The sequence below is a fragment of the Oryctolagus cuniculus genome, chromosome 6 (assembly GCF_964237555.1).
Source record: "Oryctolagus cuniculus chromosome 6, mOryCun1.1, whole genome shotgun sequence".
Lineage (NCBI taxonomy): Eukaryota > Metazoa > Chordata > Mammalia > Lagomorpha > Leporidae > Oryctolagus > Oryctolagus cuniculus.
Genome location: NC_091437.1, coordinates 94,470,519 through 94,498,286, shown reverse-complemented (window position 1 = coordinate 94,498,286; position 27,768 = coordinate 94,470,519). Strand labels below are relative to the sequence as shown.

General features: G+C 37.3%; 1 protein-coding gene across 1 annotated transcript in view; it reads right to left on the bottom strand.

Moving 5' to 3' along the window:
* The window catches only part of C6H8orf34 (chromosome 6 C8orf34 homolog), a 491,602-nt gene that overhangs the window by 50,725 nt on the left and 413,109 nt on the right, over window positions 1-27,768 (bottom strand). The window contains 2 exon segments of the mRNA XM_002710514.5: window positions 9,712-9,805; window positions 27,274-27,321. Coding sequence (XP_002710560.2) covers window positions 9,712-9,805; window positions 27,274-27,321 — 142 coding nt within the window.

The following is a 27,768-nucleotide window of genomic DNA, read 5'->3' as shown; positions in this document are numbered from 1 at the left end:
TTTATATTCATTAAATAAAAGTTAATTTAAAAAGCACCTTTTGAAACAAAAAAAATTTTTCACTCAGTGACAAACTCTGTCTCAAGAACATTTTTCAAAAACTATCAAGGCCAATAGTTTTACAAAGCAACTGCCCTAAATAATGCTACTAGCTAGGTGCAAAAAAGAGGCAAACCAAAATAAATAAATAAGTAAATAAAATAAAAGGAAATCTGAAGAATAGTGTTAGTAGGGCACTAAACAGACATGCAGTGCTGTGCATCTATTAGGAAGGACCTGATAGGGTTTTATTTCTCAGATCTGTTTGATCTAGAGGTTCTGTGTAAGCAGAGTATGAAAGTACTGGAATGTTCATGGCATGCTTCAGCACCTCATGTGATCATTAGCTGATCACTAAGCTGAGGATCAGATGCTCCAGTGGCTAAATTATAGTGAAAAAAACAGTAAGCAGCAAGCAAGGAAGTATGACCTATAAACAGGAGGAAAAGTAGTCAGTACAAACCATTCCTGAGGAGACCAGATAATAGATTTATTAGACAAGAACTTGTAAACAACCACTGTACATATATTCAAATAACTGAATGAAACCATGTCAAATAAGTTAAATGAAAGGAAAAGAAAGATGTCACACCAAATTGAGATGATTGGTAAGAGATATACATTATAACAGAAAAAATAAAAAGCCTGCAATTGAAATAAATATTTCACTAGAGGAACCCAATAGTACATTTCACATATAATAAGAAAAAAATTAAAGACGTTGAAAACAGATCAATTGACACTATCTGGTGCAAGGAACAGAAAGAAAAAAGAAAATAATAATAACAAAAATTAAAGTTGCTTGGTAAACCTAGGAGATACCATCAAATATGTATGTGTGTGCAACTGTGTGTTTGTGTGTGTGGAGAAAGAGAGAGAAAGAGAGAGAGAGAGACCGACCTTAAGGAGAAGTGAGAGTTAGGAAATAAGGGACACAAAGAGTATTTGCAGAAATAATGACTGAAGACATTACCCATTTAATGAAAACATTAATCTACACATCTAAGAAGTTTGAGAAATTCCAAATAGGAGAAACTTAATGATTTCTACATATACTTATGCATTTGTTTGAAAGGCAAGATGAACAAAGAATCTTAAAAGCAGCAATAGAAAAACAGCAAATCATTTACAATGGGTCATCAATAAAATTGAAGGCTGACTTTTAATTGGAAACTATGGTGGCCAGAGGAAGTGGGATGGAATATTCTTTAAATGCAGACTAGAATTAGTGACTTGCTATCAAAGAATATAGAGAGATAGTTTAAAAGTAACTTCACAGTGGAGAAATTATAAATGTTACCTTGCTCTGTGACAAAAGTAACGTTACAACTGACAAATCATGTTGATAGTGTGCATCCATCAAAATTAAATGATGGGAGTGCTTTACCTGACTTTCCTACTCTAAACTATCACATAAATCCTAACTGAGAGCTATTATACAAAATTTGACCTATGCTAGAGCAATCTGATAATTTTATGGAAAATGAGACTGAAAACAATCAAAGAACAGTAGAGAATAAAAAGACATAATGAGTAAACAAATTCTAATATTTAATTCATAAAATTTCGCTTTATTTCAGTAATTTACCATCGAATTGTGAAATGTTGACATACAGGAAATGATGCAAGGTCTATCTAAACTCTCTTTACTATTATCTTTACAAAAGTTTGTTCTCAGTTATTCAAAAAATCATTTTTCAAAAGATTTCTGTTCTAATAAGGTAAAAAATTATATAGCTCTTCTGTCTATCCCTGTGTAAGATGTAAATAAGCATGTATTTTGAAACTTGAAAATTGTAACTAACAGTAAAATATATACAGGAAAAGACGCTGAGATATAGCATTATCGCTAGTATTGAAACAAAGTTGCCAACTTTAGACTTTTCTCATTAACTTCTGCTAATTCAAAATACATTAATGTTTCCAGTGTTGTCTTTCCTTACATTCTAAGATTTTTCCATTATATTTAAATTTAAATCTTTAAATTTTATTTTTAAAATGTGTGTTGTTTCATTTATATCATTATATTTATTAGGTACAATAAAAATTTAATAGATCAGAATTTTCAGATATAATAATCTAATAAACCCAGATTTATTCAGAATACATTCCTTATAAATTCTTTTTGCTGGAAAATTGAATGAAATGTACTTATTTGCTCATATTTGTATCCTAGGGTGTACAAGAGCATTCCAAAAATTTAAAGTAACAATGGAATTAAATGATATGTTCATCTTAGTGCAAGGAAATTTGAAGTCAAATAATTTCTTCATAATATGCATTTTCATTAACTTTTTAAGACCCTTCCTATAATATACAGATAAAAAATGAATTTTACTTTGATTGTTAAAGACTCATAGCTTATGAATATAACTTTTATTTCATAACAAGATATACTTAATTAAGCAGCATTTTTTGGTTCATTTCTTATTTCATATACAACTTTTGTAATAAAGGAAGTCTTTAAACTCATTTTTATTTATACCATCATATTTTCTATGTTTATCATATTTTTTCCTTCACCCCATTTCCTGAATTTATTCAGAATAAAGTTTTTAAAATTATAGTCAGTAATTCTTGAAGTTCACCAGCATGTTCACAAATTTTTGCTCATCTTTTGTTTCTTTCATACTTTAAAATCCTTCTGAAATCTCTTATATTTCTTATTGAACTGCATCCTTATTAGCTTCAGTAAAGTGCTATGGGTGGTGATCATTCATGTGAAGTAGTTTTTCTGGCACAAGATGCCTCTTAGAATACTAGTCAAATGTAGTCTTGCTAGATGAGGATTCTTATTTTTTTTAGCAGACAGGTAGAGTTAGAGACAGAGAGAAAGGTCTTCCTTTCCGTTGGTTCACTCCCCAGTTGGCTGCTATGGCCGGTGTGTTGCGGCCAGCACACTGGGCCGATCCAAAGCCAGGAGCCAGGTGCTTCCTCCTGGCCTCCCACGCGGGTGCAGAGCACAAGGACCTGGGCCATCCTCCACTGCACTCCCAGGCCACAGCAGAGAGTTGGACAGGAAGAGGAGCAACCAGGACAGAATCCGGTGCCCCAACCGGGACTAGAACACCGAGTGCCAGCTCTGCAGGCAGAGGATTAGCCTAATGAGCCACGGTGCCGGCCACTAGATGAGGATTCTATAGTATGTCTAATTTGTTATTTTATATGCAACCTACATAGTTTTTCTGGCTGTTTTTAAAACTTTATCTATGTGATATTCTGTATTTTTAGAGTAAATGTTAAAATACATAGTTCTTATTGTTTCCCAATTTGAGCATTAAAACTTCCCATTAATTGTGTAAACTTTTCATATACTCTACTTTTCACCACTGACTGCCTCCTATTCTGTTTTTCTCTCCTCTGGAGCTTGTATTTTATATAAAGCTCATTATACTTATATGTATATGTGTGTGTGTGTACATCTGAAGATACTTTAAAAAATCTGTGAAAAATGGAAGTTAAAAAATAAGCTTAGTTTGGTGTACCAAAATTTTGAAATCTATGCATATTGATTTTTTTTTTTTTGACAGGCAGAGTGGAGAGTGAGAGAGAGAGACAGAGAAAGGTCTTCCTTTTGCCATTGGTTCACCCTCCAATGGCCGCCATGGCTGGCGCGCTGCAGCCGGCGCACCACGCTGATCCAAAGGCAGGAGCCAGGTACTTATCCTGATCTCCCATGGGGTGCAGGGCCCAAGTACTTGGGCCATCCTCCACTGCACTCCCGGGCCACAGCAGAGAGCTGGCCTGGAAGAGGGGCAACCGGGATAGAATCCGGCACCCCGACCTGGACTAGAACCCGGTGTGCTGCCACCGCAAGGCGGAGGATTAACCTAGTGAGCCGCGGTGCCGGCTGCATATTGATTTCACAATTTAAATTTCCCAATAAACTTTTGAAGATTCTCTATATACATATTTTCAGAAATTCTCTACGGCAAAATAAACTTAACTCTCAATTTTCCTCAAACTTTATGAAGTATCTTCATACATATATGACCATTATAAGGTGTATATATGTATAAATTCACATAGATACATGCACATCACATACTTTTTTTTTTTTTTTTTTGACAGGCAGTTAGTGAGAGAGAGAGAGAGAGACAGAGAGAAAGGTCTTCCTTCCATTGGTACACCCTTCAAATGGCCACTACAGCCAGCGCGTTTAGCCAGCGTGGCGCAACGATCCAAAGCCAGGAGCCAGGTGCTTCCTCCTGGTCTCCCATATAGGTGAAGGGCCCAAGCACTTGAGCCATCCTCCACTGCACTCCCAGGCCACAGCAGAGAGCTGGACTGGAAGAGGAGCAACCGGGACAGAATCCAGCACCCCAACCAGGACTAGAACCTGGGGTGCCAGCGCCGCAGGCGGAGAATTAACCTAGTGAGCCGCGACGCCGGCCCACATCACATGCTTTTAAACCTCCAGTTCAAATTTTTCAGCTCTTTGCACTCTTTATTGCTTCCTGGAAGAAGTTTTCAGATCCATTTTTGTTTGTCTAATCCTCTCTTCAGAATTTTCAGTGAGCTATTTAAAACACAAATTGAATTTTTAATTTTAGTTACATTTTTACTTTAAAATTCTTTGATAATCTCAAAGATTTCTTTGTCTTTTTTTCTTACTTTCTGGTTCTTTTAGTATGGTGTCTTTGTCTCTTCATCTTCTTTTATCTTTAAACATTTTGAATATGTTTTTCATAGAACATTTTTCTGATTGTCCTATTTTTATTTCCAGTCATGCTAGCTCTATATGTTTTCACATCTGCAGATTCTCCTTCTGTTGTTAGAACTTCTAAAATGTCTATTCATTTTTATATATTTGAAAAGAAGAGTAGCAGAGACAGAGAGAGAGATATCATCCATTGGTTCACTCCCTAAATGCGCATAGCAAACAGGGCTGGGCCCAGCAGAAGCCAGGAGTCCTGGACTCCACTTGGATATCCCACATGGGTGTTGGGGGCATGAGTACCTGCCTCACAGGTGCATTAGCAGGAAGGTGGGTCAGAAGTTCACTAGCCAAGAATCGAACCAGGCACTCTTATATGGTATGCAGGCATCCCAAGAAGCCACCTCATTCACTGTGCCACAACATCTGCTCAATGCTGCTGAACTTTAAGTTTTTAAATTCTGGGCTGGCACCGTGGCTCAATATGTTAATCCTCCACCTGCGGCGCCAGCACACCGGGTTCTAGTCCCGGGCGGGGCGCCAGATTCTGTCCCGGTTGCCCCTTTTCCAGGCCAGCTCTCTGCTGTGGCCTGGGAGTGCTGTGGAGGATGTCCCAAGTCCTTGGCCCTGCACCCACATGGGAGACCAGGAGAAGCACCTGGCTCCTGGCTTTGGATCAGAGTGATGCGCTGGCCGCAGCGGCCATTGGAGGGTGAACCAATGGCAAAAAGGAAGACCTTTCTCTCTGTCTCTCTCTCACTGTCCACTCTGCCTGTCAAATAAATAAATAAATAAATAAATTTTGATTGAGAGCTCATCATCATCAGGAGTTGAACTTTAAAACAGAGATTTGTAATTACCTCAGCACATGCATTTATATATGTCCAGACCCAATGAATTTAATGAGGTTGACCAACTATTATGACAATTTGGAGTTCCCAGCAAAACACAACAACCAAAGTATGGACAAAGGAGTTGGCTTTGTTATTGATAACTTCACATTTTTCACTCAAAACTCTAAGACAACAAAAATCTGGGCTTTTTCTACAGAAAGAGAATTCAGGTATTTTGTTTTCCTTTTCATTTCTCATCCAATTCATCTCTGGGTCAAGCTTTATTCAGTGCCACCACATTAGACTGTCCGCTTTAACAATGCTCACTGCCAAATCACCTATCATAGATAGGCCCCAGAGTTCAGCCAGGAAACCCACGTCTGAAGTCTCAAAATGTCATGACAACATGAGCTTGTGCACATCACTCTGGCTCTTTCTTGTTTTGTTGTTGTTATTGTTGTTGTTTGTGTGTGGGGAGAACAACCTGTGTTGTTTTGTTGGGTTGTTTTTGTTTGTTTTTAGCTTGGTTACTTATATTTTTATGAATCTTAAGTATTTTCAGAAGTTACTGGGTGAAAGGACTCTACTGTTTCATGATTTTTTGACTTTGTAATTTCTGAACCTGCAGTCTGGAACACCTGTCATTTTTCCTCTACATTTATTCCTTCACATTTCAATGTTCCTTGGGAACAGCACTGTGACATAAGCCTCTGCCTGTAGTGCCTGCATCCCAAATGGGCACTGGCTCACTCACTGCTGGTCCTCTTCTGATGAAGCTCTCTGTTTATGGCCCTGGAAAGCAGTGGAAAGTGGCCCAACTGCTTGAGCCCCTGCACCTGTGTGGGAGACCCAGAAGAATCTCCTGGCTCCTGGCTTCATATCGCCTCAGCTCTGGCTGCTGCAGCCATTTTGGGGAGTAAACCAGTGGATGGGAGACCTTTCTTTCTGTCTCTTCTCTCTCTATAATTGTCAAATAAATAAATAAAATTTAAAAAAAAAAGTTTCAACCTTCCTTCTTGTCCAACCTCACATTTTATGAGCAAACTTAATTTATAGATGGAGAAAGAGGCCTAGAGTAAGATGGTCCAAAGTCTAAAGACACGATGGGCCAATTCTACAATCAGAACCCTGTTAAACTGAATTTTCCTACCAATAGTTAAAACCTTCACAATAAGAAAAATCACTGCGGAGTTATTAAAAATGCAGAATTCAAAAGAATCTCAGGCACAGAAACTGATTCACTAGGTGTGAAATAGAATTGTAGAGCACGACCATGAAACAAGCACTCCAGTAGATTCAATAATTGTAGTTTGATTTATTTAATGTATTTTGACCATAATGCTATCAATTAAGAAAAACCTGTGACTTTTTTTTCATTCTTACGATTTCTGATTTTCTAATGAAAGCAGAATAAAGGAAAAATACTAATTAATCAAGGTTTTTTTCTTACTTTGTTTATAAGGAAATTTTACAAAGGTTCCCATTTTATTTTTCAAGGTATCTTTTTTTAAAAAGTGCTCATTTATAAAATTTATTTGGGCCAAGCTTTATTTTTAAATGATACAGTAAGAAATATATGCCATTGCAAAGATCCTCACATTATTTGGGAACTTTATGCAGGGATGGTTTTTGTCTCAGGAGAAATCAGAGAATTCCAGAATCTTACCTAGGCATAATTTATAGAAAGCTGAGTCAAGAAACAGGTGTTCTCGTTGGAATGATGAACTTGTTGTCTGCCTCACTCATAAATTTCTATTATATGAGCCCATACACTCTGAATCAGATGCTGGGTCCACATAGATTTATGTCATCTATTTCCTTTCAATGAGAAAGGGAAGTAGATGATGTACACGTGTCTTGCCAGCTGTTCCACAAAGCACATGCCCTGAGTGCAAGTACTACTGGATATGTCAGTGCTTCAGTGGCTCCATTTATACATGTCCCAGCACCTGGATAATGGAAGCCACTCTTGAAATATTTGTGTCTATGTGCTGTGAGTCTGCTACAATGCTAGCTAACATTCCATCTCCAGATGGCTCCTATTACCACCTAATTATTCTAAACCATGATTTTATTTCAAACAATTTACCATTGTCAAGGATCACCTCCCAGTACAACATTGCTGGGATCAAATATTTTTGGTTCTATGTCTATGGTCAGAAGAGTTCAGGAATGGTCTTCTGTAGAGTGATTGATAGACCAATGAGCAAAGTCAATTGCTAAAACACGAATACAATATTAAAATGTTAATAAAACTGTAAATAATTTTATAAAGTTATTCATAGTCACAGTTATTATTTGCTTTAAATTTGTAACTATTCAACAAATAATTCTAGAAGTACCAAAGAAATCTATTCATTTATTCCCTCCTTCATTTACTTGTTCATTTATTAATTCTTCCAATATTTATGAGAATTTATTATGTGTTTCTATGAAATGAATAGAACAGATGGGCTTCTATCCAATAATTTGTACCCTAGTAGAACAGAAGAAAATTGTAAAATGTTAGGAAAATATTTGCAGAAAGGCAGTGTGTGTTTAATGACAAGGGCTGAAGAACATTCTGAGTATTTTAGTCACATTTACATTGTTAGGGTGTGTTTTCTAGTCTTGTTATTGATTAGGGATAAAAAAATTTGAAGGAAATATAGTAAGTCAGAATTTGGTATTCGATGGAATACCCTATTTTAATGTTTTTTGTTTTAATTTATTGTAAGATATAACATTCTCATCTAATTAACTGAGCTTTATATGAGGAAGTTTGTACCTAGTTATACCCAACTCAGGCATCTACGTGCTGAATATAAGAGCATAAAACTAGTAGAAAGACATATGAGTAGATCACTTTTAGAGAATATAGTCTTTGAAAAAAATTTTTAAGAATTTATGAAGGTCTCAAAAGTACTAAATGATAAATTGCAAGCTCTAGAATGAAAGTTTTTGTATATTTAAATATGTAGAAAAGTTGAGGAGGTGAAAGGAAGTTGAATTTGCATTTTTTCATAAAAGTTGTAGGCCACCATTGATCCTTCCAGATTTTGGAATGCCTATGTCATTTTTTTAGGATTTCCTGCATTAAAAATATTCAAAATATTCTCTTTGATTCAGCATTTGCTTAAAGTGCATTCTATTTTCTGAGACTTCACCAGATGTTTAATATGGAAGCTGCTGTTTTCCTCCAATAGAATCTGTGAAAATGTTACTACATTTTGTTGCTGTATTTCTGAATATGCCAGCTGAGTAGCAGGTAGGCTCCAAGCCTCCACCTTCAACCTGAGCACTCTGGCCCTTAAGCCTGTTTCTTGACTGTACTCTGGCCATATAAGCCTACAGCTAAGAAAGTGGGATGAGGGAATTCTAAAATGCCTTTGAACCTGGAGGGATAAGCTCCTGAATCCCTCAGGGTGCAGAGTCATGATTGTTGTATACATATTAGGTATCTTTGATGCTTAGGGCTGATGAATAATTATTAATTAATCACTTCATACCAGTTATGATGAGGGCTATGTTATGATATACAGTTTTTATTTCTCTCTGTAGGCTCATATTGGTAAAACAAAATAATTTTGACATGTTAATATTTTAAAAGGCAATTCCATTTCTATATAATCCAGACACTAACCTCTCAACTGCTTTGCTGACCCCATATGTCTGACAATGTCAAATCCTTGGAGAGTTTGCACTGAGTCACGCCATATTATAGTGATCTGTTCTTTGTTATAGTGATCATCCAGTGACTTAAATCAAGAGCTATATAGTCTATTTGTCTCAAGTTCTATTTGTTTTATTAATAAAATAGTTTCTCTACACATAAATTTGTTCATTTAAAACTGTATTCATAAATGTATTCAATAAGGATAATTTCATATGTAATATTCAGTTTGTCCAGGCACACTTTGAAATTTTTAATTAACCACAAGTCATCCCTGACATAGTTCTACAGTATATATAGAAGATCCCAAGTAGGAATTCTATATTGTTTAAGAACGGTTCGTTCATTTCAGAGTTGGTTAATGGGTCTCTATGCCACCATTAATCACTGAATTAGCTTATCTCTACATGTTATCCCTATTGAAGTCTTTTTCTTTTGGCAAAAGTTGCTTGATGCTATGAAGGGTGAGTACTGTTACTGTGGAAGTTTGATTACAAGCAGTCTGTCTACAAATTACAGTATCTACTCACGTTTTTCAGGTTCTGCCTCCAGCCCTTCACTCTCTGTGTCACTTGGCAAGAGCCATGGTTGATGAACTACCTGCAGTTGCTTTAAGGATTCATCCTGCCAAAGAATAAATTATATTAGATTAAATACAGATCGATCACATTAACATCAGTCTAGGTACTTCACTCTGCATGGACTGCACATTCGAAAACCATGAGAAGAATTTCTCCACATCAGAGGAAACCTCTAAATTTAAGTTCATTTTCATATTATAGACATAAACCACGAAACTCTGAGCTCATTTCCATTACATTTTTCTATTTAGAGTCATAATAAGAACTACTGAAACTATGTTTCTCCTGAATTAATATTTTATGGAAATGTTGATACTTCTCAATTCCAGGACTGAGGTAGGAAATACACAAGATGTGCAAGCACATCTAATAGTATCAGTATTAAATTATGAAATATACAGCATAAAATTGTACAAAAGGTGCCTCTTGGCCATTGAGGTTTAAAATTTCCTTTAATGAGAATAAACATGAGTAGAATTTGGAGAACATCCTGAACTTGACCATTCATTTCTACTTAATGGCCTCTTTCTTCTCACACCCTTACTTTTGTTAAAATATTTCTCCTATACTTCCTTGCTGTTCTTTTACTTTTTATCGTTGACTAAGAGAAGACTCTCATCATCTCTTCTCCTATCTGTAGTAATAGCGTTCTATGACATTTTCTAGGTCCAATTTTCAAACTCTCTTTATTTCTTCCCACCAGCAAGAACTTTTAAAGAAGTAGCATGATGTAACCATTGCATTATTTCTAATCCTTCAGTGCCTATTTCATTAGTCCCAGAATGAAATCTAAACTTCAGGATCCCTGTTTGCCTGACCTAGCACTTGACCATCTGCTTCCTGTCTCAGCCTCTCCAGTTATATTAAACTGGAGCTCCTCAGTGGTGTTGTAATCTGAGAAGATGCTTCACATTGTACTTCCTTATCTCTCCTCCTCCAAGAGTAAGGTGTCTGCAGTGGAACCCTTCCCTGATCCTCCAGAGTCACTCCCCTATTCCTCTATGTACATTTGTACCTATGTAACAATTACTGTATAACAAATGTCATTTCTTATCTTTCTGCCTCAATAATAATAGGAAGCATCCTGTAGGCAGAGATAAATGTTTAACATTTATGCATTTTCTTGCACAAAACAGAAACTCACTAAGGAAATATTTGAATAGGAGAAATTTAGGAAAAAATATGAGTATGTAAAGAGTAGATAAGAAGGAGAGAAGAAACATGGATTCAATATAATCAAAATCAGTAACAATTACAAAGGTATAACTTCATGGAGCCATGAATAAAGAAATACTTTTCTAGTACATTTTCAAAATTACAGATATTGAACAAATATCACCTATCAGTTAAAGTCCATTTGCTATTTTATGCCTTTGGTGACCTTTTCTATCAGCTAGATATTTTGTTCAAATACTGAGATAAAAACAAAACCCACAGCCTTTGTTTTCTAGGAAACATGATACTATGAAACACTAAATGTCCGTTTTGCTTAACGCAACTCCTGCATGAGGGAAACATCTGTAATCTTTTAAATTTGAACATTTTTAACATTCTGGAGATGTTCAGACTAACTAAACTAATCCATAGTTTCAAAAAGGCATTGTTTTTCAGGAGTTTAGTAGCAGAGTGTTGAATACTGCATCACAGAGAATATCTTTTTAAAAAGATTTATTTATTCATTTGAAATTCAGAATCACAGGGAGAAAGGGAGAGAAAGATAGAGAGATTTCCCATACACTTGTTCACTCCCCAGATGGTGGTAACAGCCAAGGGCTTGGCCAAGCCAAAGCCAGGAGCCAGAGGCTTTCTCTGGTCTCCTATGTGGGTTGCAGGTACCCAGGTACTTGTTGCTTTCCCAGGTGCATCAGCAGGGAGCGGAAACAGAAGTGGAGTGGCTAGGATGTGAACCAATGCCCATATGGGAGGCCAGCACCAAAGACAGTGGCTTAACCCAGTATGCCACAACATCAGCCCCATGGAATATCTTATATTGTTACAGTAAATATAAGACAAAGCATTTTGATAAGCAAATTTGTTATGAATTTGTTAAACTCATTGAACCTCATACCATAGCACAAACTTCATGGGATACAAGTGAAAAGGATCAATTAGAAGTCTAGGGGGGCTGGCACCATGGCTCAATAGGCTAATCCTCTGTCTGCGGCGCCGGCACACTGGGTTCTAGTCCTGGTCGGGGAGCCAGATTCTGTCCCGGTTGCCCCTCTTCCAGGCCAGCTCTCTGCTGTGGCCAGGGAGTGCAGTGGAGGATGGCCCAAGTACTTGGGCCCTGCACCCCATGGGAGACCAGGATAAGTACCTGGCTCCTGCCTTCAGATCAGTGCGGTGTGCCGGCTGCAGCGCACTGGCCGCGGCGGCCATTGGAGGGTGAACCAACGGCAAAGGAAGACCTTTCTCTCTGTCTGTCTCTCACTGTCCACTCTGCCTGTCAAAAAAAGAAGAAGAAGTCTAGGGGAATCCCAGGATGGAAGCAAAACACTACAAAATAATTTAATGTACTAGAACATATGAAACTCATTGAAGAGAGTAGATAATAAGGTCCCAATCTAAGTAGCACTGGAATGTACTTTATTCAACAAAGTTGTTTCTCATAGACCATATAGGTCAACAATTCTGAAGCTGCTATACATGTGTTCTGAAATTAAATAATAAAATAAATAAATGATAACTGGCGTGAGCCAGGTTTCTCATTCTTGGAGTAGTACTTTACACATAAACAAGAAGAGCAGTCTAGAATAATCCATGTGTAACGTATTAGAGAAAAAGACATCACTAGGAACTCGTGTCTAGCTTACTATAAATGCAGATTGTTTTATACAAAAATATTTCTAGATATTTGTATGTGTGTTAGTAATTATACACGCATGTGTATTTTCCTGCTCTGACAGCTATGAGGAATTAGAAGCAATGATACTTACTAGCAATAAACAAACCTACCACCCTGCTGTTTGTTTTTATTAGCATTCTCTAGTAAAAGAGCCAGAGCTCTTAAAGAACTTCTCAATTCCAGGACTGAGGTAGGAAATGCACAAGATGTACAAGAACATCTAATAATACCAGAAAGCAAGAAATCTCATCCCACATCCCACACACAATGGTGAGGGTATGTCAAAGGGATAAAGGCTGCCAGTAGTCAAAGCTAGAACAAGTTAAGAAACAAAATAAGGCAATATTAGATTATTATCAAAGTAAAAAAATAAATATCTTTGAGTCCATACTGATAAAAATGCATGATTGAATAATTAAATTATAAGTGAGAATTGACAAATATGCATATAGGAATATTTCAAACAATTTACGTAGAATAGATACTCAGCCCTTAAGGAGATAAAGAATAATTTCCCACTGTGAGCTGTGCCAGTGACTTTGTCACTAAAAGTGCACTACAGAAATTGAGAGAAAAAAAAGAGCCACTTTACAGTGGAAAAACTTGACAAAGAGTACCTCAAACCAGGTGAACAAGGCCCATTTCTGAAAAATGAGTCATATTGATAGTGCATGCACTTGATAGCATGTGGTAAAAAAGGAATTTTATCTCTATAATCTTCGTCTTAAACCTATCCCACCACCATTTGTAGAAGAGGATGTCTCTGTTCCAGGGGTTGGTTTTAGCTCCTTTGTCGAATATGAGTTGGTTATAGATGTTTGGATTGATTTCTGATGTTTCTATTCTGTTCCATTGGTCTATCCATCTGTTTTTGTACCAATACCAGACTGTTTTGATTATAACTGCCCTGTAGTATGTCTTAAAGTCTGGAATTCTGATGCCTTCAGCTTTGTTTTTATTGTAAAGGATTGCTTTAGCTATTTGTGGTCTCCTATGCCTCCATATGAATTTTAGTATCATTTTTTCTAGGTCTGTGAAGAATTTTCTAGGTCTGTGAAGTATTTTGATTGGTATTGCATTTAACCTGTAAATTGCTTTCGGGAGAATGGACATTTTGATGATATTGATTCTTTCAATTCATGAACAAGGCAGGTTTTTCCATTTTTTTGTGTCTTCTATTTCTTTCTTTAATGTTTTGTTTTCTTTTGTTTTGTTTGTTTGTTTGTTTTACAGGCAGAGTGGACAGTGAGAGAGAGACAGAGACAGAGAGAAAGGTCTTCCTTTGCTGTTGGTTCACCCTCCAATGGCTGCCGTGGCCGGCGCACTGAGGCCGGCACACCACGCCGATCCGAAGGCAAGAGCCAGGTGCTTCTCCTGGTCTCCCATGAGGTGCAGGGCCCAAGCACTTGGGCCATCCTCCACTGCACTTCCAGGCCATAGCAGAGAGCTGGCCTGGAAGAGGGGCAACCGGGACAGAATCCGGCGCCCTGACTGGGACTAGAACCCAATGTGCCATGCCGCTAGGTGGAGGACTAGCCTATTGAGCCTCGGCACCGGCCTTCTTTAATGTTTTGTAATTTTCATCATAAAAGTCTTTGACATCCTTGGTTAAATTTATCCCAAGGTACCTGATTGTTTTTGTGGCTATTGTGAATGGGATTGATCTTAGGAGTTCTTCCTCGGCCATGGCATTGTCTGTATATACAAAGGCTGTTGATTTCTGAGCATTGACTTTGTATCCTGCTACTTTACCAAACTCTTCTATGAGTTCCAATAGTCTCTTAGAGGAATTTTTTGGATCCCCTTTATATAGGATCATATCATCTGCAAATAGGGATAGTTTGACTTCCTCATTACCCATTTGTATCCCTTTAATTTCTTTTTTCTTGCCTGATGGCTCTGGCTAAAACTTCTAGGACTATATTGAATAGTAATGGTGAGAGTGGGCATCCCTGTCTGGTGCCAGTTTTCAATGGAAATGCCTCCAACTTTCCACATTCAATATAAGGATGGCCATGGGTTTGTCATAAGTTGCCTTAATTGTGTTGAGGAATGTTCCTTCTAACCCTAATTTCCTTAGAGTTTTCATCATGAAAGGATGTTGTATTTTGTCAAATGCTTTCTCTGCATCTATTGAGATAATCATAATTTTTGTTTCTCAATTTGTTAATGTGATGTATCACATTGATTGAATTTCGAATATTGAACCATCTCTGCATACCAGGGATAAATCCCACTTGACCAGGTGAATGATCTTTGTATGCGTAGCTGGATTCAGTTTGCCAGGATTTTGTTGAGTATTTTTGCATCTATGTACATCAGGGAGACAGGTCTACAGTTTTCTTTCTCTGTTGCATCTTTTCTGGGCTTAGGAATTAAGGTAATATTGGCAATCAAAATACCAAAGACATTCTTCTCAGATCTGGAAAAAATGATGCTGAAATTCATATGGAGACACAGGAGACCTCGAATAGCTAAAGCAATCTTGTACAACAAAAACAAAGCTGGAGGCATCACAATACCAGATTTCAGGACATATTACAGGGCAGTTGTAATCAAAACAGCATGGTACTGGTACAGAAACAGATGGATAGACCAATGGAACAGAATAGAAACATCAGAAATCAATCCAAATATCAACAGCCAACTTATATTTGATTGAGGATTTAAACCAATCCCTGGAGTAAGGACAGTCTATTCAATAAATGGTGCTGGGAAAACTGGATTTCCACATGCAGAAGCATGAAGCAAGACCCCTACCTTTCACCTTACACAAAAATCCACTCAACATGGATTAAAGACCTAAATCTACGACCTGACAGCATCAAATTATTAGAGAACATTGGAGAAACCCTGCAAGATATAGGCACCGGCAAAGACTTCTTGGAAAACACCCCAGAAGCACATGCAGCCAAAGTCAAAATTAACAATTGGAATTGCATCAAATTGATGCAATTGATGGCAAAAGAAACAGTCAGGAAAGTGAAGAGGCAACCAACAGAATGGGAGAAATTATTTGCAAACTATGCAACAGATAAAGGGGTAATAACCAGAATCTACAGAGAGATCAAGAAACTCCACAAAAACAAAACAAACAACCCACTTAAGAGATGGGCCAAGGACCTCAATAGACATTTTTCAAAACAGAAAATCCAAATGGCCAACAGACACATGAAAAAATGTTCAGGATCACTAGCAATCAGGGAAATGCAAATCAAAATCACAATGAGGTTTCACCTCACCCCGGTTAGAATGGCTCACATTCAGAAATCTACCAACAACAGATGCTGGTGAGGATGTAGAGAAATGGGACACTAACCCACTGTTGGTGGGAATGCAAACTGGTAAAGCCACGATGGAAGACAGTCTGGAGATTCCTCGGAAACCTGACTATAACTCTACCATACAACCCAGCCATCCCACTCCTTCGAATTTACCCAAAAGGAATTAAACTGGAAAAAAAAAAAAGAGCTGTCTGCACCTCAATGTTTATTGCAGCTCAACTCACAATAGCTAAGACCTGGAATCAACCTAAATGCCCATCAACAGAAGACTGGATAAAGAAATTATGGGATATGTACACTATAGAATACTATACAGCAGCAAAAAAAAAAAAAAATGAAATCTGGTCATTTGCAACAAAATGGAGGAATCTGGAAAATCATGCTGAGTGGATTAAGACAGTCCCAGAGGGACAAATATCATATGTTCTCCCTGATTGGTGACAACTAACCGAGCATCAAAAAGGAAACCTGTTGAAGTGAAATGGACACTATGAGATACAGGGACTTGATCAGCCCTTGTCTGACTGTTGATCTACAACGTAATACTTTATCCCTTTTAGTATTTTTTTTTTCTTCTACTCAATACTATTGGTTGAACTCTGTAATTAACAGACAATTATTCTTAGGTGTTTAAATATTAACTGAAAAGTGATCTCTGTTTTAAAAAGAATGGGAATAAGAGAGGGAGAAGATGTACAATTTGGGACATGCTCAATCAGACTTGCCCAAATGGTAGAGTTAGAAACGTGCGAGGGGATTCCAATTCAATCCCATCAAGGTGGCATGTACCAATGCCATCTCACTAGTCCCAGTGATCAATTTCTGTTCACAATTGATCACACTGATAGGTCTAAGAGTCAAAGGGATCACAGAAACAAGACTAGTGTCTGCTAATACTAACTGATAGAATCAAAAAGGGAGAGAACGATCCAACATGAGAAGTGGGATACACAGCTGACTCATAGAATGGCGGATGTCCTAAATAGCACTCTGGCCTCAGAATCAGCCCTTAAGGCATTCAGATCTGGCTGAAGAGCCCATGAGAGTATTTTAAAAAAAGCCAAGACACTCTGGCAAAGAAAAAAAAAAACACACAAACCTAAATGAAAGATCTCTGCAAATGATATCCCAGTGGAAAGAACAGGGCCATCAAAGAAGAAGGAGGTACCTTTCTCTGAAGGGAGGAGAGAACTTCCACTTTGACTATGACCTTGTCTAAATAAGATCGGAGGCAGCGAACTCAAAAGGCTTCCATCGCCTTGGCAACTCATGACTAGAGCCTAGGGAGATCACTGATGCTATAAATAGGAGTGTCAATTTGTTAAGTCAACAGCAGGAGTCACTGTGCACTTACCCCTCATGTAGTATCTCTGTCCTTAATGTGTTGTCCAATGTGAACTAATGCTATAACTAGTACTGAAACAGTATTTTACACTTCATGTTTCTGTGTGGGTGCAAACTGTTGAAATCTTTACTTAATATATACTAAATTGATCTTCTGTACATAAAGAGAATTGAAAATGAATCTTGATGTGAATGGAAGGGGAGAGGGATGGGAAAGGGGAGGGTTGCGGGTGGGAGGGAAGTTATGGGGGGGAAAATCCATTGTAATCCATAAGCGGTACTTTGGAAATTTATATTTATTAAATAAAAGTTTAAAAAAAGAATTTGTGAGGATCCCCTCCCTTTCAATTGTTTTGAATAATTTGAGAAGAATTGGGGTTAGTTGTTCTTTAAATGCCTGGTAGAATTCAGAGATGAAGCCATACGGTCCTGGGCTCTTCTTTTTCAGTAATGCATTTATTACTGACTCATTTTTTTTACTGCTGTATAGTATTCTATAGAGGACACATCCCACAATTTCTTTATCCAGTCTTCTGTTGATGGGCATTTAGGTTGATTCCAGGTCTTAGCTATTGTGAGTTGAGCTGCAATAAACATTGAGGTGCAGACAGCTCTTTTTTTTTTCCAGTTTAATTCCTTTTGGGTAAATTCGAAGGAGTGGGATGGCTGGGTTGTATGGTAGAGTTATAGTCAGGTTTCCGAGGAATCTCCAGACTGTCTTCCATCGTGGCTTTACCAGTTTGCATTCCCACCAACAGTGGGTTAGTGTCCCATTTCTCTACATCCTCACCAGCATCTGTTGTTGGTAGATTTCTGAATGTGAGCCATTCTAACCGGGGTGAGGTGAAACCTCATTGTGATTTTGATTTGCATTTCCCTGATTGCTAGTGATCCTGAACATTTTTTCATGTGTCTGTTGGCCATTTGGATTTTCTGTTTTGAAAAATGTCTATTGAGGTCCTTGGCCCATCTCTTAAGTGGGTTGTTTGTTTTGTTTTTGTGGAGTTTCTTGATCTCTCTGTAGATTCTGGTTATTACCCCTTTATCTGTTGCATAGTTTGCAAATAATTTCTCCCATTCTGTTGGTTGCCTCTTCACTTTCCTGACTGTTTCTTTTGCTTTAAAGAAACTTCTCAAATTGAGGTAATCCCAATTCTTCATTTTAGCTTTGACTACCCGTTCCTCTGGGGTCTTCTCCAGGAATTCTTTGCCTGTTCCAATGTCTTGAAGGGTTTCCCCTATGCTCTCAATTAAGTCGATGGTGTCATGGCTTAGATTTAGATCTTTGATCCATGTTGAATGATTTCTGTATATGGTGTAAGATAGGGATCTTTTTCATACTTTGACATGTGGACATCCAGTTTTCCCATATGGGCACCAGTTCGAATCCCGGCTGCTCCACTTCCGATCCAGCTTTCTGCTATGGCCGGGGAAACAGTAGAGGATGGTCCAAGTCCTGGGCCCTTACACCCACATAGGAGACCCAGAAGAAGCTCCTGGCTTCGGATCGGCGCAGCTCTGGCCATTGCGGCCATCTGGGGAGTGAACCAGCAGATGGAAGACCTCTCTCTCTCTCTCTCTGTCTCTCTGTCTCTCTGTCTCTCTCTCTCTCTCTCTGTGCCTCTTCTCTCTCTGTGTAACTCTTTCAAATAAATAAATAAATCTTAAAAAAGTGAGTAGGATACATATAGGAACTATCTCTAATACCTTTGCAATAATTCTGAAAATCTTGATTTTAGAACAGTTCTAAAATAAAAGGTTTACTTAAATAATTGAAACCAAGGAAAAGCAAATTTTTAAAATAATTTTAACTTTTTTTTTTTTAAATTAACCTATTTATTTGAAAGGCAGAATTACATAAAGATAGAGGCAGAGAGAGAGGGAGAGAGGGAGAGGTCTTCCATCTGCTGGTTTATTCCCCAGATAGCCCCAACAGCTGGAACTGTGCTGATTTGAAGCCAGGAGCCAGGAGCATCTTCCGGTTCTCCCACATGGGTGCAGGCCCCAAAGACTTGGGCTGTCTTCTACTGCTTCCCCAGGCCACAACAGAGAGCTACATTGGATGTGGAGCATCTGGGACTCAAACCAGCATCCATATGGGATGCTAGCACTGCAGGTGGCGGCTTTGTTCACATTGCCAGCCCAGTGATTTTCACTTGTTAAATAATAGCATGATTGTTCAGGAGCAGTATTTTTTTACATATTAATTGTCGAACTCTTTACTTAGTTTAGGGTTAATTTTATGTGTATAAAGTTAATTTAAAATAGATCTTGGGCTGGCGCTGTGGTGTAGTGGCCTAAGCCTCCGCCTGTGGCGTTGGGATCCCATATGGGCATCGGTTCATGTCCCAGCTGCTCCTCTTCTGGTCCAATTCTCTGCTAATGGCCTGGGAAAGCAGTGGAAGATGGGACAAGTGCTTGGTCCCCTGTACTCATTTAGGGGATCTGGAAGAAGCTCTTGGCTTCTGGCTTTGGATCAGCTCAGCTCTAGCCATTATGGCCATCTGGGGAGTGAACTAGCAGATGGAAGACCCTTCTGTCTCTCCCTCTCTCTGTAACTGTACCTCTCAAAGAAATAAATAAAAATCTTAAAGGATAAAAAAAATGAAAAGAAAGAAAAGGAAGAGAAGGGAAGGGAAGGGAAGGGAAGGGAAGGGAAGGGAAGGGAAGGGAAGGGAAGGGAAGGGAAGGGAAGGGAAGGGAAGGGAAAGGAAGGGAAAGGAAGGGAAAGGAAGGGAAGGGAAGGGAAATCGATCATAGTGAAAAATAAGAATGGGAATAGGAGAGGGAGGAAAAAGAAGAGTGGGAGTGTGGGTGGGATGATGGCAGGGTGGGAAGAATCACTGTGTTCCTAAATTTGTATTTATGAAATGCATGAGATTTGTATACCTTAAATAAAAGGTTTCTATGTTAAAAAAAAAAGACATTGTTTTAATATTGTAGTTGAAAGGTAGAGAGACAGAGACAGAGACAGAGAGATACAGAGGTCCCAAATGCCCTCAACAGCCAGGGTTGGGCCAGGCCAAGGCAAGAGCCAGCAACATAAACCTAGTTTCTAACAAGCGTGCCAAGAACCTGAGGACTTGAGCACATACACCTTAGGAGGAAGCTGTAATTAGGAGCAGAGGTGGTACTTGAACCCAGGCACTCTGACACAGAATGTGGATGGCTCAACTGGTGTCTTTGACTTTGAAATGTCCATTTCAGCACAACTTTTTTTTTTTTTTTTTCTTAGCACCTGCAATTCTTGGAAACAGCCTGTCACTTGGATTGAAATTTAAAATCCTATCAAAAGAGAGAGGCTTTACAGGGTGAAAGTCCTTGCTCCAATGGTCAGGAGACACAGCTTTTTATCCTGGTCAAGCTAGGGTGTGTTATGTCACCTCCTGTGATGGAAAGCTGAGGGTGAAGTTTTAGACTAGTGAATCTCCAGGAAGTCAGTCACATGTGGCTAACGTCTGGATCTGGGATCCTTTAGACTACAAGCCATTGAGAGGTGCTGGCTGGCCTGTTGTATGGAAAATTAGCAACAACAAAAATTACAGATATTTAATCTTATAAAATAGTATTTAAATATGTCATTGATTATGATTACAACTTAATTTTTTTATTTCTCAATTATTAGATTTGTCTTTGTAGGCATTTACCAAAGAAGCAGCACAAATGTCAAAAGTGTTAGGTTTAAAATTCCACCAAAACAGAATAGAGCAAAAATAAAATTTCAAAAATTATCACATAATGGAGAATTCACATTCCTGCATCTCTTCAAAAACTGAATGCAGCAGTCTCTGATGCTTAAAGAATAAATAAGAAAAATGGTTGTTTTGGAAGTTAAAAGTATATGGTTGAAGGTCTTCATTTAAAACAGAAAAGTTTAAAGTGACCAGGAAAAAGAAAAAGTGTTTTATTTAAAAAGCAGGGGCCAGCACTGTGGCATAATGGGCTAAGCCTTTACCTGCAGCATTGGCATCGCATATGGGCACCAGTTCATGTCCTGGCTGCTCCTCTTCTGATCCAGCTCTCTGCTATGTCCTGGGAAAACAGTGGAAGGTGGCCCAAGTAACCATCTGGGAGACTGGGATGAAGCTCCTGGGTCCTGGTTTCAGATTGGCTCGGCTCCGGCCATTATGGCCATTTGGGAAGTGAACCAATGGATGGAAGATCTTTCTCTTTCTCTCCCTATCTCTGTAACTCTACCTCTCAAGTAAATAAATAAAATCTTTAGAAAAGTAATTGGGTTATTTATATTTTGATCCAAATTCTAAAGTTCATATTTATATGAAAAGATACGACTAATATGTGAATAGGGTTTTTTCCCACAATAGTTTAGAATATTAAGCAATACTACTTATTGGATTCCAGTTTTAATGGCTCTACTCCTGAACAGATAAGCAGCATTCAAATATTCTTTGTTTATAGCAAACTTTATAAAGCACAAATGGAACACTGACTCAGTAAAATATGCGGTTTGGGAAGAACTTTAAAATGTTGAGTTATTGTAATCATAAAGATAGCACAAATATTACTATTATTAGATGATTTAAATGCTTTACTTTGGTTCTCCCTGGAATACAGTTAGTAATATAATGCACCTGTTTGTTTTATCAGTGCCAACAGGCAGTACTATGTATGTCCAAAGCTCAGCCCTTTAGGCCACATATAATTCTTTTTGATGGGGTCAAGAAGGTAAAATCTTAGACATTTTTAAAAACAAGAGCTGACATGTTCCTCTTTGCTAACTTGTTCAAAAATTTTATAAGAATATTAAACTGTGTCTGAGCATAATACAAACTCATATTCCCAAGAGTAAATTCTTTGGATTGCTTTCAGAAGAAATGCCTTTCATCCTTCCTCTAAAACACTTTTGCCATAAGTATAGCAAACGTTCAGGGACTAGGAGCGATGGGAAAGAATGACATGGATCATATGGAAAACAGTCGCTAGCTCTGAATCAACAGTCATTCTATCTGCTAACAGAATAAGTGCTTTGTAAACTTCAGCAGTATTGTTATTCCACATGGATAGCTTATTTTTAGATCTTCTAAATGCAATCAATCAGTGATTTGTGTCATATGTGGCCATGGAAGTTCAATGCAGTTAGAGGGGAAAAAATACCCCTTTGTTCAAACGTTTACCATTGGATACTTTAATTCTAAATTAAGAAATTATGTATCTTTAGTGCTAAGTATGTAAATCATGTATAAAACATCAGTCTTCATCTTTTAGAAGGCTTTAGGATCTTCACTTACCTTTATAATCATTAAATCCCTATAAAATAAGGATCTCTGTAGCATGCCAAATACAACGCAAAATTAAACTACCTTCCATACCAGATACTTTTAATAGACTGCTTCCACTAATGAGGAAGGAATTTTATACTTCCACTAAAATGAAATTCCCCATATATAATTTACATAGTTAAATTAGTAAAGCTGGTAAATAACTTCCTTTGCATTTGCTAATAAAATGTTTCAAATTACCAGGTGAAATACATAATTTTTCAGTAAATTAGACTTCTGTTGCCCATTTCTTTGATAATTGTAAAAGGGCAATTAAAACATAAGGAGAAGACTTACTAACAATGTAATTTTTAGAAACTGATAGCAATGCAAACGATTGTTGTCCATATAAATGCAAATTACATTCATTTGATTACAAGTTATAATTATTCTACAGATGTTGAACCATTTTGAGGGTTTTGCATCTATTTATAACTACATTTTAGCATTACTTATTTGATAATGTATAGGAGGGTATGAATTCTCCTTTGACTGTAATATTGTGTTTATTCCTCATTAATGACTTAAAAAATTATTCATGCATTGATTTTATACCTGTTTAGTTATAACTTGATTATAACATTAAAAATATCATGAACATTGGGCTGGGTGTTTGATCCAGCAGTTAAGATACCACTTGGCGGGGGGGCCAGTGCTGTGGCATAGGGGGTAAAGCCACCGCCTACAGTGACAGCATCCCATATGGGCACCGGATTGAGTTCTGGATGCTCCTCTTCCAATCCAGCTCTCTGCCATGGCCTGGGAAAGCAGTAGAAGATGGCCCAAGTCCTTGAGCCTCTGCTCCCACGTGGGAGACCCAGAAGAAACTCCCAGCTCCTGGCTTCGAATTGGCACAGTACCAGCTTTTGCAGCCATTTGGGGAGTGAACCAGAGGATGGAAGAAGTCGCTCTCTACTAACTGCCTCTGCCTCTCTGTAATTCTACCTTTCAAATGAATAAATAAATCTTTAAAAAAAGACACCACTTGGAACACTGGAATCATAATTTAGAGTGCCTGGATCTGAGTCACAGCTCCACCCTTATTCCAGTTTCTTGCTAATGCACACCCTGGAAGGCAGCAGGAGATAGCTGAAGTGGTTGAGTTCCTGTCACCCATCAAGGAGACTTGGATTGAGTTCTGGCCTCCTAATCTGGTCTATCTGAAGCTGATAGGGGCATTTGGGGGGAACAAGTGGATGGCAGATATCACTATCCCCTCTACACAAACTTTTTTTTTTCTCCCTATCCCACTATTTCTATCGCTCTGCCTTTCAAATTAAAAATAAAATATTCAATTGTAAGAAAATACCCTGTGAGCGATAAAAAGTAAAATATGTCTAATTTCTTATAGGGAATGATATGACACACTCTATCAAAAGTACAGTTCAAAACTGATTACAACAGAGACTACAGAATACAACACAAGAAAATGAGACAGAAAATCAAAATTCTCACAAAAGATAATTAGTTATATCTTGTTCAATTGAATTGATCCTGTTTCCAGTTCAATTGGTACAACTGGCAAAACCAACCGCAACGAATTTGAAAAAGTCCTCCTTACTTGAAGTGTTTCTTTCACTGTCTGGCACCCTTACAGTCTGTGCAGCTGCCTCTTGACACTCCCAGGGGTTTCACACTGGTGTCTGCTGCCTTTGGTTTTCACCACCCTGCTTCCCAAAGTGGTGAGGAACCACTCTAATCTGCTTTATGCAAAGTTTTTAAAAAAGTCACTCACTTCAGTCGCTTTAGTTCTTTAAAACTCATTAACCATTTAAGTTGACAATGCTTATCTGATGTATATGTATTTGAATTACTACATTTCACTAGTAAGTATGTGATTTTTTTTTATCAACATGCCATATTGCTTCTCAATTACTCATTTGGAAAGTGTGGTATTTTAAATAGATGAGTTTCTCTCTAAAAGGCATGATAATCAACTATTGCAGGTATTTGTATATCTTGAGTTGTCATAAATTATATATATTTTTCAATGAATATTAATGTAATGGTTCTAAAAGCTAAAGTTTCTATGATACAAAATTATTACTCCTACTTTGAGTTATCAGGTGCCTTAGATGCAAAAGGCATGTAAGTTTTTAAAGAAATTTAATTATCAGGAAACTCTGAGGATAAAGAAAAGTAAACTATTTTAAAATATCTCATTTTTTATTTAGTCAAAAGTGCAAATTCTAATCTGAAAAAATAATACATTAAAGACAGAAAATAAAGTATAGAAGTTACATTTGTCTCAACTTTCAGAGGTGACTATATTATCTCTTTAGTTTTGATTTAGGTATAAACAAAATTGTTTAATGTCAGGTGGTTATGATTCTCTCTCATTATAAGACCATGTTTTTTTCAAAAAATAGAGACTTTGATCTGCAAAAAGTGGTCCAAACTTTAACAAGAAATGTTAAATATATTAAAATGTAAACAGTATGGTTTATTTGAATTTCAGTGTGTACTAAATAAAAGCAAATGTTTGCTATGTCTATTTTAACTTCAATGTTTCCAACATTTATAAATATTGTTTCTTATTGTTTGCTGATTCTACTAACATGATGAAAGAGGATAAAAGCAAAATCAGAGCATGAGAAAAAAACTAAATGTTATCATTTTATGGCTCACATTCTCAATATGTTCCCAGTGGAGAATGGTTTGACTACATATAAATGGGTGAATATCTGTAAAAAGAAACCAATTATTCATAAGTTTATTCACTAACTTAGGTAACACAATTTTACTGTAAAGAGTGAACATTTGATGGTTTCAAAAAGAACTAAAAGCTAAATATTGACCAATATTTGATAAAAATACCATGAGTTCCTGAGCCAGTAAGAAAGGTAAGGTATATGCTGGACAGCTCACATGTAATTGCAAAATTCAAACCAAAAACTAGCAATGAATCTTCCAAACTAAAGAGAGTTGATACCCCCAATCAACCAAAAAATATTATGCAGGACATGAATAAATAAAATTAATATGTTTTTAATAAAAGTTTCATCTTTACCAATATTGTACAACACTGGGGGATTTCCATGATGGATAGTTTCTCTGTAGAAATATTGTTGAGAAGGCCACTTGAAGGCAGTATTTCTCACTAATTAGAGCACTTACGAATCACAAGGCGATCTACTAGGACGTAGAGTTTGAATCTTTCAGGCTGAGCTGACTCCTGAGATTCTGAACTCCTTACTAGTCCCTAGGTGATGTTGATATTGTACTAGGAGGGTCACATTCTGTGGAGCAATGCCCTCAAGTGCCACCAAGAAAAAAGCACACATTCTCAGCCCCCTGCCACATGAAACATTCAGACTTGCATACTGCATGCACATTCAGATTGGTAATTGCTATGGAGAAAATAAATTTCCTTTTCTTAGATAAGAACTCCAAAATTAGAATAATATTTATTCTAAAAGTTCTATCATTGATATGTAGCTCATTTCCTGTGCCAGCACTGCCCTGCTTCCCTTCCTTTTCAGTGTTGGACCTCAAGGGGACACATTTCAGGAGGCATTGAGCAGCCTTCTGGTGAACGTGGCCTACCACCTCCAGGTCCACTGCCAAATGGGGAATGCTGAACCAATGGCTTCAGCAAACACAAAATCCTAAAAAGAGATTCTATTAGTGTAAATATTGAAGATAGCATCTCCTCTCTTTAAGCAACATTTAGTGATTTAATATATTTTATTCAATTTCTTCATCATATTCATTAAATGGAATTTTTTTTGCCCTGTGCATTTTCAGCTTTCTAACTTGAATTCCAAGCATCCATCTAAATATCTCTTTTCTTTGCTTTTGTTGTTCTTTCTCCATATAGCTTTGGCAAAGCTGCAACCACCTCCAAATAAGTGTGCAAACCAGAGACGGTATACACTGAAAGGGATGCCATGCATTATTTCCTTCTCCAAGTGAAATCTGGAAGCAACTGAGAGTTGAAGTATGGGTACCTTGTTCTAAATTAATGTATCAACTACAGAGTACATTCAGGAGACCACTCATAATAGTGTTTAAGTTGACTCACACATGTAAGAATATTTATAGAAACATATTCTGCCCTAGTGAGAAATAATTTTCAAACAAAATATTTCTTATGGCTATTTTATCATCACCAAAGTCCTGCCCCATCCCCTTCACCTGCAACAGATTTCAGATGGTTAATTTAGTAACCACTGTAGTTTGGCTTCAAATCAACCATGGCTTGTGGACTTATCTCAGAATGCCCAAATAATCTATAATGAGCCCAAAGTTCTGTGACATGAAATATCCTTGTATATCACCAAAGAATAAATTTAGCAGTTTCAAGGGTTTTTCAAGAGATATCTACCATATATTTTAATTGTCAGAACCATGCTTTTTTGTAATGGTTTACACAAATAGCTTTGTTGATAAGAATTTGTCCCATAAGTGAATGCCGATATAACATAGATTGTTCTTTTAATAAAAAGAATGATTATGCCTTTTGTGCATACCCACTGTAAATATGTGTCTCTCATTTAATATGATATCAGCAAATGTTTGTGAATGAAAATAAATGATAACACTAGACGGGCGTGGTTTTTGTATACATGTTCAGGGTGGCTTAATCAAAGACTCTTGTGATAACATGGGACTTATTATCTTGTTTTTCTGGACATGACCACTGGTCATATGTAGATTAGAAATGTTACAGGTAGATATTCAAAGCCCAAGTGACTGCTTCATTCTATTTGAGAGATTGATTTCAGAATATATTGTAAGACAACCTCAGAAAACTCACTTCTTCCATGTAGTTTTTCAATGAGTGTCCTCCACTAGAAGCTTCTCCCTAGAGGCAAAGAGGAAGGGATATTGAGAAAGTCAGAAGAAGGTGAAAGAATGAAATAAAAGTATCCTGGGAGATGAGAGCAACACGAATCTTTCCTACCCCCCTCGTACTCAGTTGATATTGGTAGGATTATCAATTTGGCAACATTTTACTCTTTGAATGAGATAATTTTTTCAAGACAACAGTGTATCTTTCCAGTGCATTTAAATTAATATAAAAAATAACCAGCTAGAGTAGTTAACTAAACTTTAGGATAGGATGCAAAACAAATTGAAAATAAATTTCCTGTTATTAACTTTATAAATGTGGTCTTAAAAGTTTATTTCAAAAAGAAGTCACCAATTCTTTATTCTATGAATTTATGTGAGGAACTCTTAACAGATGGTCTGAAAAATATCCCCATTTTTAGAAAGGGGATAGATCATTAACCTTTATATCCAATCTTTT